Source organism: Fulmarus glacialis, unplaced genomic scaffold, assembly GCF_000690835.1.
Source record: "Fulmarus glacialis isolate BGI_N327 unplaced genomic scaffold, ASM69083v1 scaffold32387, whole genome shotgun sequence".
In the NCBI taxonomy this organism is placed as follows: domain Eukaryota; kingdom Metazoa; phylum Chordata; class Aves; order Procellariiformes; family Procellariidae; genus Fulmarus; species Fulmarus glacialis.
In genome coordinates, this window is record NW_009221831.1 from 5,758 (window position 1) to 19,873 (window position 14,116).

A 14,116-nucleotide genomic window follows, 5' to 3' on the forward strand; every position below is an offset into this window, starting at 1 on the left:
TTTTGTCACTCTAGCCTTTGCTTTTCCTTTTCCTTTTTTTGCTCAAATCTGTCAAGGCTTGAGACTTTGTGAGCCTGTGCAGCTCGATACAGAGCTGCTGCTGAAGGCTACTGATGCTGAGCTACATAACTTTAATTGGCTTGCGTCTTTGGTTATCTCACTTCCATAAAATGTGAAAAAGGATTTGCTAAGTATTGCAATGAAAGTACCGGGGAGACTTCACAGCTGTAATTGAGTCTTGTAGTGATGTAGCACAACACAGGAGCTTGGGCTGTCTAGATCTGTGTGTATGACATATCCAGTGGCAGTCTGGTGTGTGACAGTGGTATGGGGGTAAAAACAGTAGGATGGAGTCTTCCCAGATTGAGAGGAGATGAGGGTTGGAGGCCAAAGAGCAGTCAGTGATAGCGGAGACGGGGTTGCTTTGTAAGCTGAGAGAGTTGGTCTGAGCAGTATCACCAGCCTTGATGCAAATACCTTCTCTTCATGGTCCTTATACTCTAAAGTGCAGACTGGTACTCCCTTCCCCAGGGTGTGGACACAGGAAGGATCTGTTGTAGAGCTCATGAGCGTAGGAACTGAGTCAGTCACGGGCACGAGCCTTTGTGCATGCCCTTACTGGTAAGGGGAGGCAGATTTCCCTCCAGGGTAAGGGCAGAAGCCTGTGTGGAAGTACTTGTTGGCTGTTCCTGATGGGGAAAGAAGATGCGTATTACTGACTTGGCTGGTACTGCTCAAGTAGCAGGAAGTAGCATTGGAGTTCAAAGAAAAAGTCTTCCCTTTAACCTATGGAAAATTGACCTTGGGGAATGCGGAGCCTGGAGGGAAGGAAGTGTGAGACATTCCCTGGGCACAGTGGCAGTAGACACTTCATGAGCAAAACTAGCTGGGCCTGCTAGGACATCTGGTTTGAAGGCTGAGGCTTGTAGTAATGTCACTCAGAATAGGATCCTGGCTGTAGGAAGAGAGGCAAAACCCCACTGTCTCCTTGCTTTGTCAGAAGGTTATTGTGGGATACGTGGAGTGGAGCTTTCTGGCTTGTGCTGCTAACCCTCCCCTGTGCCCTGAGGATGTGCTGCAGCTACTGCAGGTTTTTTTTCCCTTGATGCTTTCTATGTGTATTCAGCCTCCATCTTCTGAATGGCAAAGCATCCCCTTGGTTGTGAAGGATAAACAGAAGCAAATGGATTAGCGTAGCATAGACCAGCAGAAGTGGCTAGCTCCTTGTGTCAGTCTGTTGAGCCAGGCTCTCTTTACACAGACAGCAATGCTTATTCTCCAGTGCTGCAAAATAAACTACTAATCTGCCTTAACAAAAAAAAAAAAATTTATTAGCAGCGAAGAGTCTTTGTTCTTTGAAGCACAGGCTGTGATGAAGGGAGTCTGACTAGTTGCTCAGTGTGTGATAGCTGGTTCAGATGAGGCTGCTATCAAGACACCAAAGAGATCAGCTTGTATTCAGATATTTCAGCCACTTAGTCTGATAGATTTTGGCTGGGCCTTCCTCTTCTGTCAGAGAGAAATACTTGAATAGCTCTTGGCCTGAAACTTGTCTTGCTTTCTGGAGCACAGATGTAGAAATCCCTCTGTAGTGACTAGAGAGCTAGCACTGCGAGACCTGAAGGCTCTGAGCCAGCCAGTGTGGAGTTGGCACCTGTGAAGTTATATGCTGCATTACTGTAATCCAAAGCATATTCTGTTGTGCTGTAGTATTTTAGACCATTAGTGTAGTACATTTTAATGGGCTATGTCTAATGTTTCTCTGTCCCTGGCAGCATGAGCTCTTTCTTTTCCAGGACTCCCTAAACTGCCTTTATTAGGAGGTTTTGGATCTGTGGCCTGAATTCAGCTCTTCCGTGGGATTTTCTTCCAGTGCTGCAAGAGTTCTGCTTGCAGTCCCTGGCTGTTGCTTTGCCACCATTTTGTTCCAGCATAGCCTTTTTTATGTATAAACTTTTGTTGCCTGGATAGATTTACAAGCTCTTTCTCCTGTTTAACAGGAACAGTGTGAACCACAAGGATTTCCTGAAATAAGTCTTCTAGGTGTGTTTGAGCTCCATTTCCCAACTATTCTAATTATAAACTAACTTCTAAAGCTTAATAAATAATTTTCTGTACAGTCTTTGGAATGGCTGAGAAGTCTGTTTCATCTAATTCATGAGTGATCAGTTGTCATCTCAGGACATGTATGACACGTATGTGTATGTAGGTGAATGTCTTTACTCATCAGCTAACAGAAGTGGGATAACCATGCATCTTGTCTAGCTTTTCTCCACCTCTGGGGAATAAACATCTAAATATTTAAGTCAATCGTGTTTGCAGATAGAACCTTCCTGAAAATCAAGTATTACCTGTGCAAATATTAGTTTAAAGACCTGGCTTTAAGTATTGAATGGAGTGAAGGTCAGTGTTAAGAGTTCACACGCCGTGTTTTGCTCTGGGAGACCTTAGTGTCACCGTTGCTTGCAAAATGAGACAAAAGTTAAAGCTAGAAGAGTGCTCAGGAGCTCTCAGGAAAGCTTCTCCTGCCACCCCTTTCCAGGACAGCACAACCTCTGCCCAAGCTGTCCCTAACAGCTCTAAGCTCTTCTTTGACAGCCCTAAAGAACCTCAGGTAAGAGATTTCCACAGCTGCCCTTTGCAGTATCTTCTAATTCATAACTTACCTTTACAATTTGAAACTTGCTCTCAATCAAAACCTGTCTTGCTAAGACCATTTCTTCATACTTTTGTCTTTAGCATGTATGGAGCATTTTTCCTACCATCTTCCTGTGTAACAAGTTTTCCAGTATTTCAGGACTTGTCTCCCACGAGTCTTCCCTGCTGCAAACCACTCCAATTCCTTCAGTCTTTCCTTTTATTGTAGGTATGTTTTCTAGGCTTTTTGTCTTTGTCCTTTGGGAAGTCTCATTTTTCCAAACTGTTTTATGCAACATGATCAGCTGTGATTTTTAGATGAGTTATTCCTGAGCCGTATATGCTTTGCTATATACACCCCGATGTGTGCTGCCTGTGATCTGTGCATAGCTTCTTAAGCACAAAAGTACCTGATGGCGATTTGTACATCCCAGATAGGAGAAGATCATCATCTAATTGATTATTTGCAAGCTAAGTTGTTTCTTCTTTTTGTAATATGTGCAGTGTAAATCCTATTGAATGTTTTGAGCTGTTTGGACACAAGTCTATTCCTTGATAGCCTCTTGCAGTGCTGACCAGTAAAAGTAGCTGGTAAAAAGTGGTTTTATTCATCTATTGGTCAAAGAGAAACTATATTGTGTATCTCCCTCATAGAGTGCATCTACTTCATCTGAGCAAGAAATTAATCTTCCGCTATGGTTTGAGCTGAACAGTTTGCTGAAGGTGCACTGGTGGATGCTTCTTAAAAGGGCCTGGCAAGGTTTTGAACTGCGGAAAACCAGTAGCCCTAATGATGATCCACAGGCTTTGAGGCACTGCAAAGCCAGACTGGATTTGAACTTAGAAGCAGCAGGGTCTCTCAGGATAAGTCCCTGAAGTTGTCTGGCTTGTTTGTGCAGCAGCAGATTCAGAAGGCTTCCAGCTTAGCAGTGTTTTGCTGTGGGCTGACTAATCCCTTCCAGGACAGTGTAGTGGAAGTGCCTGTTCATAACAGATTTATTTTTGATGGGAAAGAACTGGCAATAGTGACCCAGCTTAACAGCAATTGTTAAGCCACTTGGATCTTAAAGGAGATGTTGCCAGTATGGCATGGGTGAAATACCAGGGTTTCTTTTTTTTTCCCTTTGTCTCTTACTGCATTAATGTTACCAGGCATTGGCCATAAATACAGTGCATTTTATGGCCCAAACACCAAAATCAGAGCAATCTCTGCTGAAAAAATTGCTGTTCTGCTGCCTAGATTTAAGGGCGGGGGGAAAAAGCTCTATAAAATCATCTGGGAATCATAATAGCCCAAATCTTTGACTAGCAGTATTTGCAGGGCTCACTAACTCTATGCGCAGATGTTAGGCTTTATGGGCAAGTCTCAACACCGTGGGTGTACACCCAGCCGAACTGCTCGGTGAAGTTACTTCTCCGGCACGCAAACCTCGCAGCGGTGCGTGCAAGCCCAGCCTGCGTGGTGATTCAGCCTGCCTGCATCATGCGCTGATCATGCAGGCAGGTCCGGGCAGTGATTCTGCGCCTTGGGTCTCTCCAGCCAGCTCCCCTGGCAGATGACCTGACTGAGTCAGCCACACCAGGCAGGTGTTTGCATTCCCTTGTGTGTGCCCACGATTGCTTGCAGGTGGAAATGAAGTTATTTTTGTGAGTGAAGCAGTATTTTAGTCCTGTGCTAGCCTGGCACCTGTGCAAGCTGTGTGTCGTTGTGTAGGGCTGCTTTTCTGTGAGATGAGTAATCAAAGAGTCTTGTCCAGATTACAGGAAAAAGGAAGATCCTCTTAATGTGTTACATTTTGTTGTTGTATTTTTTTAAAATCGGAGCTGAAGGAGCCATTTTTTTTTCTTTTCCTTAGCATGGCAGCTCCTTCTTATGGAGGGGCTAGTGTAGGCTTCTCTGATTTCTGCCCCAGAAGGCAGCATGCTGTACTCCTGTCGGCTACAGAGAGCTAGAGTGCTTTTTTGTTTAGCTGTTCTCTTTCCTGCTGCTGACATCTTGGTAGTAAAGGATGTGAGATGAGGAACCAGCTCCAGCACCTGCTGAGATTAACCTTACTGGTGCCTTCTGCTTCCTTTCTGCTGAGAACAGTTATGGACTTTGTCCGGCAAAGTGAGAGAGGAATGAAGTACTGCGCATCTGTGCACTACGCTACCAGACCGAGAGAGTGCTGATGGTCTCGGGAAGTCCTGAGTATATTTGAGTTACTGATGGTGTCCAATGGCTTCATAATATTTCCACTTGATGTCCAGCGGTTGTGATACGTGTTCAATAACAGAAGTTGGTTGGCAGGCCTGCCTCCTGGATTAAACCCTCCATTTTCAGCCAGCGGAGTCCACAGGAGAGCTCGTATCTGGGTTGATGGTGTTGGTTGCGGTATTGCGCTATATGCTGATTCGGGGCATGTGTCTTTGCACTGTTTTCCTCTGACTGGTTTTGTGTTGTGATTAACAGGATGCTTGGCCACTTACCTGCTGATCCCTTCTCTGCTCTCAGTGACCCGAACTGAGACATTCTGACAGGTGAAGTTTCTCTTTTAGCTCCAACAAAAGGCAGGAGCCTCCGAAGACTCCGACCACCCCCAAAATCACCACCTTCCCTCCGGCGCCCGTCACCTGCGATGCTGTCCGCAACAAATGCAGAGAAATGCTGACAACAGCTCTGCAAGCTGATGGTAAGTGCTGGGGGAAACCCTGCATTGCCTGAGGTGCTTCACAGCTCCTGGTGCATTCTGACAGAGACCTCTGCATGTATGTCAGTGCCAGCTCCTCTTAGATATGCTCTTCTGGAGCAGCCTTGTCAAAGGATTATTGCCGTTGGCTTGGTCTAGCCACTGGTCACACCTTTGTCAGCCTGGCTGCCATTGCAGTGTTTATATACACTTTCTGTAAAGTGTCTATAAACCTGGCTTGAACCAAAGGCATGGCAATGTGTCAGGCAATGGCTGTTAAGAACATGGGGTCTTCTGCTCTGCAGCCTGGGGTGGTCTGCCCAGAAGTTTCATCCTCAGGTGTGCAGGTATTTGCTTCCTTTTTTAGGTCTCAGTCTTGTCTGATTGCTGTAAAGTGAAGCTGTCATCTCTGTTTACCCTTGGGGCACAAAATGAAGCTGTAACTCAATACATGGGACTTGTTGATAATGGTGCTTATGCCAGTCACCGTCTGCTCTTAGGCTCCCCCGCCCATACAAATTGGAGCCCCTTAAATACCATGGTCCTCTGGGGTGGAATAGGTCTCTCTTGCACCCAGGCAAATTGGAGCCCCTTAAATACCATGGGGTGGAATAGGTCTCTCTTGCACCCAGGCTGTGCCATCTAAAATGAGAGGCAACTGCAGGTGCTCAGCATCTCTGAAAGTCGGATTTTAAACACCTCAAGCTGAACACATGCTTGTGTCCAAATTGCAGATCCCTTTGGAAAATTGGGGTCTAAGCACTGCAGAGTTTTATTAATTTGGTGCCAAGAAATGCAGACAGCAGATGGAGAAGTTCACAAAGACTTTATTTCTAGCCTTCCTGTGTGTGTGTGTGTGTTTATATATATATATGCTGCATTAAACACTTAGTATATCTCTTGGAAAAAATCTTTCCATGTGAAGTCTGAGAAATAGTCCCCTTGAGTCTTTTGCTAAGCTCATCCCTGTTCCCTGCTTTATGGTGTTGGTTACCATACCCAGTGTCCAAACTCATAGCAGTTATTGCACTCCATATGATGCTGTTTAATTGGCAAGAAGTGTGTGAAAGAAGAGGGGAGGGGCAGACAAGAGTCCTGAGCTGAGGAGAGAAATGAAGGCTTGGCTCTGATGCTGCATGCTTTCAGGCCCTGCCGGATTGTTCGTCTGAGTAGAGCTGCTTCTCATTGACACTGATATCTGATGAGACTCAATTCCTGCCTATATATGTTTGATTTCAACTATATCAAGAATACATTAGAAAGCTGTATGTTTTAGGTGCCAAGTTCTTGTTAGCTTTGTCTAGTGCAGTCCATCTCCTAGAGAGGCAGAGGATATAGACTGGCTGGATTGGTCTATTTTCATCACTGCCCTTTTCAAAAGGGTCAGAGGGTAGCTAGGGCAAAGGCCAAGGTGCTATTTGATGGAAGGAGCATGTAAATCAAAATAGCAAATTATCTAGACTTGTATCTCAGAAATACTGAGCCTGGGGACCCCTTGCCTGGTTGGAAGTCATTGGCCTTGTGTTTCTCTTGTGTTGCAGATGACTATATTGCCATTGGCGCGGACTGTGAGCACATAGCAGCCCAGATTGAAGAATATATCCTTACTGTACGGGGCTTCCTCAAGGGCCTGCATGCCTCCAGGTCATGAAATTAATGTGCTCAGAGGGAAAATGGGACAAGCTTTCTTTGCATAAATGTTCTGCTGCAGCTCTGCCTGTCTGAGTCTGGTTCCAGCTCTGCTTGGCTGAGTCCTGGGTCACTAACGAACCACTGGTGTGGTGTTGGGAGCTCAGGGCAGACCCCTTGCTGGTGTGATGGACGTGGTTATTTCCTTCCTGTTCGCACCATGATGGACTGTAATCCCCAGTTTGTCCTTCCCATAAAAATGCTATTTCCTGCTCTCAGCTCTGCTTCCAAATACGTGCAACTTCCCTGTGCCTCCCTGTTGAGGAGAGGGTGCTGACATAGACAAAAGCAATGGGAAGGATGGAGCAATGAGGATCAAGTTGCATGTCGATTTGAGATAAACCAGGAGTTTGCTTGGTTTGGGGGCTGTGGGGTAGGAGGTGTAGTTGGGCTCTCTTAGTGGAGGGTTTTGTGGCTACTTTGCTGAGAGAAAGAGGACGTTGAAGAACGTGAGCATAACTGAAAATAAAGATTATTTCTGGCACAGTGAAAAAGCCAGAACTGAAAGCCCCTGAACTCTGGGATTGTATAAACCTGCTCTCAAATCCAGCATTAACGTCCCAGAGCAGACACTGCTGTTGGGTCCCAGCACCCTCATCTGTGTCCTGGCAGCGAGTAACACTCCTTGCTATTCGCAAGTGGTGTAGAAACTGCATGGAGGCCTCTGGGTTGACTGCAGACTCCTTGACTGCCATGTACGCATATACCAAGATGTCAAGAACACCGACATGAAATACAAAAACCGAGTGAGGAGCCGTATCTCAAATCTGAAGGACTCCAAAAATCCTGAGCTGAAAAAGAATGTGCTGTGTGGGGCGATTACCCCCGAGCAGATCGCGGTGATGACCTCGGAGGTGAGGAAGCCTGAGGAGCAGGGTTTGCTTCTTACAGGGGATGTGTCCTGTGGTTCAGCTTGAAGCAAGGGGCTGGTCTGCTGCCAGGGTTGCAGATTTCTCAGCAGCCGCTGCCGGAGCGCATGGGGAGCGAGCTAGCAGTGGGAGAGTAGTCTGTTGGGCCTTCAAATCATTACAGGGGTCTAGGTATGAACCAGAAACCAGGAATGAAAGGCTTTCTGTCTTAATACCTATCTGTTAGGCCACCCTGTCCTGTTGACTCTTTCCACTGTAGTGGGTGTGGTGGTAAAACTGGACAGATGTGATTTTATTGCTTTTTTTGAAAGGAAATGGCCAGTAATGAGCTGAAAGAGATCAGGAAAGCCATGACGAAAGAAGCAATCCGGGAGCATCAGATGGCCAAGACGGGAGGGACGCAGACTGACCTTTTCACCTGTGGGAAGTGCAAGAAGAAGAACTGCACCTACACCCAGGTTAGTCTTCCTGCTCCTACAGCCTCCACACCATTGACCTCTGCACAGGACATGATCTGTCATGGTCACGAGCTCTTAGTGCCTCGTGACAGGCCCCGCAGCACGGCACAAATTTTGCCACTGGTGGAGAGAACCTTTTTGTGCACTCAAGGCTCTCTAAAATGTACTGCTTTTGCACAATGATTTTGCACATCTTTCCTTGGAGCTTGTGTAACTTTTTTCGGCTCATTTGTACAAGAGCAGGGGTTGTGCAGCACCAAGGAAGCCTTCAAAAGTACAGCAGTGCTGCTTGCTGCGCAGCTCGGGAGAGCTGCACATTGAAAGCAGGTGCTGGGAATGTGGAGATTCAGACAAGAAAGGAGTGGGTAGTGTAGAGGAGAGAGACTGCAGAAACCGAGGCAGGCATGTTGATGGTATTAAAAGTGCAAATTAAGAATGCAGATAAGCTGCAGCTGGACAAATCCTAGCTTATTTAAAATCAAACAATGTGAAACACCAAGAATAACAAAGCAGTGATGTGAGCAGGCAGAGGGGATTTTTCTCCTCAATGGACAGCTGCTGGAAGCCTTGTGTGTTACCAGTGCTTTTTAGTTCCCATGTTTGCGCCAGGCATCTGGAGATAAATGTGCCTTTGCTGTGAGTCAGTGTTTTAGAATGTGCAGATACCCAAAAATGTACCAGCAACCACGCGATTGCTACTGAGTGGGTGTGCACAAACTGTGTGTGCAAGTGCCGAGAGTGAAACTCCTTCGTATGCTTGGACATGACGTGCAAATGCAGATGAGAGCCAGGCAGCTGACCAGGGATTTTCCTTTGGCTCAGCAGCAGTCTTGCATCCCGCAGGCTGGCTCGGGCAAGAGGCCTCGCTCTGCGAGCGTGTCCCAGTAAGTCAGCTGGAAGCACTGCCTGGGCTGTCTCGCTCCCTTCAGTAGAACATGGGACTCTCTCTCCACCTGTGGTGGACTGGAGTCTGACTGCCTGGAATTGGGGCAGGTGCTGCCAGTGTCTTCTAAATAGAAATATCAGAAGGTTTTCTGTATTATTAGTTTTCCAGTGAAATTACTATTTGGTGACTGAGATGTTGTAAGTTCCAAGTAGATGAACTGACATTTATGAAAGTGTTCAAAACCAGGCAGTAATGTCGGGTGAGAATTACAGAATTTAGCTATCCAGCATGCTTGCAAAACATGCTTAATTTACATCATGCAAATACTGTGACTCTTGCATATTGGGTAATGACACATGTAGATCACCGTAATTACCCCGTGACATAGTTCTGCTGTCTGACTTGCGCAGGGAGTGCCAGTATTTTCAGCGTAGATGTGCCTTGTGGTATTCAAATGCCATGAAAATCTGATTTTTAATGAAGTATGTGTTTCTGGCAAGAGCCAGTCAGAGGCAGCAGTCACATCTGGGTTAAATATCTGAGTTTCTTAATGGCTCAGATACAAAACAGACTGGAAATGTGCAGAACCTGGTAACCCAGAGCATGTTCCTGTGAGGCCAGGATGTAGGACTGGTCTGTAAATGGGAATGGCTTGAGTGCTTTTTTTATGTGTTGCTGTGGAGCACGTGCTTGATGGGCTGGGGGTTGTGTTGTCTCACTGCTGGCTGCATCCCTTCCCCGGGGACAGTACAGGGAGGGACTGGCTGTGGGTATGTCCACCTCCAGAACCACCCGCAAGAAATGGGCAGCAGAGGGGGTGAGGAGGGTAAGCTGCTGCCCCAAAACATGTCACTCTGGTAGTGTCAGGCTAGAGAGAGGGGTCATGAGATGTGTATAGAGGTGTATATCTGCGTGTAAAACAATAACCAGACTCATTTTACAGGGAAGCTCCTTTTGCCCTTCCAAGTCTCGGTGTCTCATTGATTTCTGACAGTGTGACCCCAGCATGAATCCCTGGTGGCCAGAGGGACAGGGAGCTCCCCATGACCCACCACGGGGCCACGTGTGATGCTTGGCGCTCATTTCCCTTGTGTCCTCCCCCAGGTGCAGACCCGCAGCTCCGATGAGCCCATGACCACCTTCGTCGTGTGCAACGAGTGTGGGAATCGCTGGAAGGTAGCACACCAAGGATATTACTGGCACTGAGGGGTGTTAGGGTAGCTGCACCCACGATGCTGCAGATGCTTAGCTGCTGCCCTCAGAGGTGCTTGCCAAACGCTGACTGGCTCTAGCAAGTGATCCTTCCTCCCAGCACAGAGGCAAGAGCTCCTGGGTTCATCCCATCTCTGCAGACCAGCTGGGGTCAAGTCTCACTTTCGCATTCCCTGCCTCCCTCCTCACATCCCCTCTTCTGCCATGACCAGCTTCACAGTGCTTTCCATGCTCCCTCTGCCCCCTGAGAGATGGTGGTGATGACATTCAGGATTTTAAAACTTCTCTTTTATACTGCGCACACAGCTCGGGGGTGAGCAGAAATCTCCCTGTCAATGGCGAGCAGAAATGGCACCACTACCAAGTGCCAAAGAGCCACAGCCGAGAGATTCAAACGGGAGCTCTGTTTGGCCCCTACTCCAGGGGCTGAGCCCTGCCTCTGCAGAATCCCCAAGCCCTTGCCAGCTTCAGAAACAAGACCATCACCTGGATCCCTATCTTCTTCTAGGCAGCACGCGCATGACCCGCAACTCTCCTTGGCAGTGAGGTTTTCTAATCGGGGTTTAAACTCCCTTCTCTTGCAGTTCTGCTGATATGTGCCATGGCCCGAGAGCGGCAGCCAAACGCAGATCAGAGCGCAACCTCCATACGCCAGCTCCCACGGCAATTGTGTATTGTGTCCCAAGTGAGTTTGCATTGTCACGCGCTGAGAGAGCAGCTGCGGGGAGGCCTGCCTCTCCGCTTGGGCCTCAGTGGAGAGCCACAGCTGTGGGCTGACAGGTTGGCAGGAGAGCTCACTAAACACACTTAGTCGTTTTCTCATCTAAGCGAGTATGGTCACTTTTTCTTCAAAACTAATATTAAACATTTTTGTCAGTTTCTGACTTTTATTTGAACTGTGTGTGTGCAGCACTTTGCTTTTGTGGCGTGGAACTGCGTGGGAGCTTGACAGATGGTCAGTGTCCAGATGGATGAGGACTGAACACTGCCTGGACCACCAGAAAGCGAGAAGCCGCTTGTAGGTACACCCTCAGTGCATGAAGGCTTGTTCCTAGTCAACTCATGAAACCGAAAACACTGGGCCAAGTTCTGGGGTGGCTGCGTGGGCCGTACTGGTCTTCCTCTCCTGACTGAGGAGACCCGTTGATGGAGCACAGCTTTCAGGGCACAGATCAGATGCTGCTTTCCATCTTGACAGCATTCATTTGATTTTGCATAGTGATGTGTACCTTGTCATCTCAGGCCTTCAAATGCCAACAGCATAGGCTGCTGCAAGATGAGAATGTGCTGCCCAGGTTGTAACAGACTGAAAGCAGGGTGACACGAGCCACACAAAACCAACCCCAATGGTTGATTTGGGGGAGCAGGACAGGGAGGAAGGTGAGGTTAATCTTGATACAGGGAGAAGCCATCAATAAAGGAGGTGGAGGGAATCCACTGGCCGGTGGGACTGTTACAAGGGAGTCCCTGGCACTTTCCTGTGTGTGTATGCTCTGCTCTTAGCTCGATGGCTGACAGGCAGCCTGAATTTTCAGAGGGACTGGCTGGAGAGGCTCAGGAAAAGGGGGAAATGCTGCAAATACAGGAAACTTTCCAGAGGCTTGGACCTGGAAGAGGTAGGGATTACAGATACTGGTGGGAGTTGTTAGCACTTAGCTCTGGAAATGGTGCGGTTTGAAGTGAACTCAGAGCTAGAGCAAAGCAAGCTTCAGGTGCCACGTCTGCAAACATGACCCTGTGAGGGGGACCTGCAGGATCAGGCTCTTTCCGGGAGGTAACTAGAACCTGGTGGGGAAATTGTCTGTCCTCACAACAGCTTTCAGCCTGAGACTTAAAATCCCTCTTCTCTTCCTAGCCTTTAACTGGGGTGATGCAGCATTCAGGGGACCCCAGTAAGGCCTCTGAGTTTGAGGCCCCTCAGCAGCAGTGCTCCTCACTGCAGCTCTTGTGCTGACAAGCAGTGCAGGAGCATTTGCAGTCACATCTCTTGTGGTATCGCTCCCCTGTTCCAGAGTGAAAAACAAGTATTTCCACTGGCTTTTCAGCATGCCAGACAGACATTCAACAGAGACCTTGGAGCTGTTTAGAGAGGAGTAAGCAGCCACATGAAAGCAATGGAAAACGTGCTCGCAGCCCCTTTGAGGGCTGTGTTCCTCCGGAGGCAGGGATCCCAACAGGATCCTTCGCTCAGGGCTTTCACTTTACGGGGTGCAGCCAAGTCTCCCAAGAAGGAAAAGATTCAAAGATGCTGACAACTTGTTTAAGCCTCACGAGTCTTGTGGCGAATGGGATTATTCAAGCCAGGCTTGGGAGGGAACAGTGTCCTCGCGGTAATGCTTAAAAAAAGCTTCAGGATCTGAAACCAAAGCTGGCCAAGGCCCTCTGGCTCGTGCACTGTGAACAGGAGCCAGCTAATTACCAGTTGCTGTTGCCTTTCTTCTTGTATTACTGTAAGGAGGGGACTTGAGCGTGGGTACAGCTTGCTGACAATCCTGAATTGGGTATGGAGAGGCCCAAGCAGAAGGAGCCCCTGAAACCCTGGGAAAAGTACCATGTCTCAGGGCCATTTTCTGTGCCATTTTCTGGGATAACACCAAGGAGAGCTAGTGAGGGGAAAGCCACTGGGTAAAGAGGTTTCTCGGAAGTAAAGATTCACTTAAAGGTGTTTAAAAGTGCTAGGATTGGGAGCAAGAGACTAGATTAACGGGTGGCAGAGAGGCACTGACCCGCCTGCCGTGCACCTGAATGGCTTCAGGGATGCTTAACTTCCAAACCTCAAGCTAAGGCCACATGAGATGTTTCCTTTACTCACAGAGCAAACCAAGCACCTAGAACTAAAACCTCCCCAGCACGGGGTGGGGATGCGACAGGGCTGTAGCGGTGCAGGCTCAGCACTTGTGGGGGAAAACCTGCCAATAACAACCAAATAATAACAATACCGACATTCCTGAACAAATGAACTCTCTCTGGTCTCTCTCAAAAATACATTTTCTTGAACTGTATTTCCAGCTTGGCAAACAAAATGAAATTTACTGTCATGAATTTCCACGCAGTCGTGCCACTAGGAAGGAAACAAACAAACAAAAAAAAAAAGCCAAGAGAATTTTTTTTTTGTTTAAAAAATATTTTCAATAAAAAGAACCAGTGCTCCTTCTTTTTTCTTTGAAAGGGATGCAGAGAGAAGGAGGGAAAAGGGTAGATAAATAGGAAACCACAGGCTGTTCTGGGTCAGGAAAAGCAAAGACTAGCATTGGTCTTCTGCAGCAGGGCCGAGCTGGGCCACAGGACCCCAGCGTTGGCTTCATTTCAGTGCGGAGGGCAGGGGCTGCCGGCAGAATTCTGGGCGCAGGGGCTCCAGTAAACCATTCCTCGTGCCATAGAAAAATACACAGATATTATATCTCTTCTCTGCGACATCTCCCATCCTGCGTGGAGCCCTGCCTGGGCGCTGCTTGGTGCCAGGCTGCTCCCGAGGGACGAGGGCAGACCCCTGGGCTTCTCCCCGCTCACAGGGCAGGCGTGGGCCAGCCGGGAGCCATCGCTTTCAGGGGTCCCGGAGCCTGTGGGTTTCTCAGGAGGGCAGATAATACCTGCACAGCCTGCAAGTGTTTTTTCCCTTCACTGAGGTCTGTGAACTGAAGATGCAGGATGCTCTGAGTTTGGGGTGACAAGGATGTGGTGTCCTGGGGCTGGACC

General features: G+C 48.0%; 1 protein-coding gene across 3 annotated transcripts in view; it reads left to right on the forward strand.

Moving 5' to 3' along the window:
* The window catches only part of TCEA2 (transcription elongation factor A (SII), 2), a 16,170-nt gene extending 4,854 nt beyond the window's left edge, over positions 1–11,316 (forward strand). The window contains exons 6-11 of one of the 3 annotated variants that reach the window (XM_009581248.1): positions 5,176–5,309; positions 6,848–6,904; positions 7,695–7,849; positions 8,176–8,322; positions 10,313–10,384; positions 11,005–11,316. In XM_009581248.1, the coding sequence (XP_009579543.1) occupies positions 5,176–5,309; positions 6,848–6,904; positions 7,695–7,849; positions 8,176–8,322; positions 10,313–10,384; positions 11,005–11,013 (574 nt within the window). In that variant the 3' untranslated portion in view covers positions 11,014–11,316. Of the gene's footprint in view, positions 1–1,382; positions 1,401–2,960; positions 2,974–5,175; positions 5,310–6,847; positions 6,905–7,694; positions 7,850–8,175; positions 8,323–10,312 lie in introns of all 3 variants that reach the window. The other 2 variants (XM_009581249.1, XM_009581250.1) reach the window with 2 other exon arrangements.
* The last annotated feature ends 2,800 nt before the right edge of the window (positions 11,317–14,116 follow it).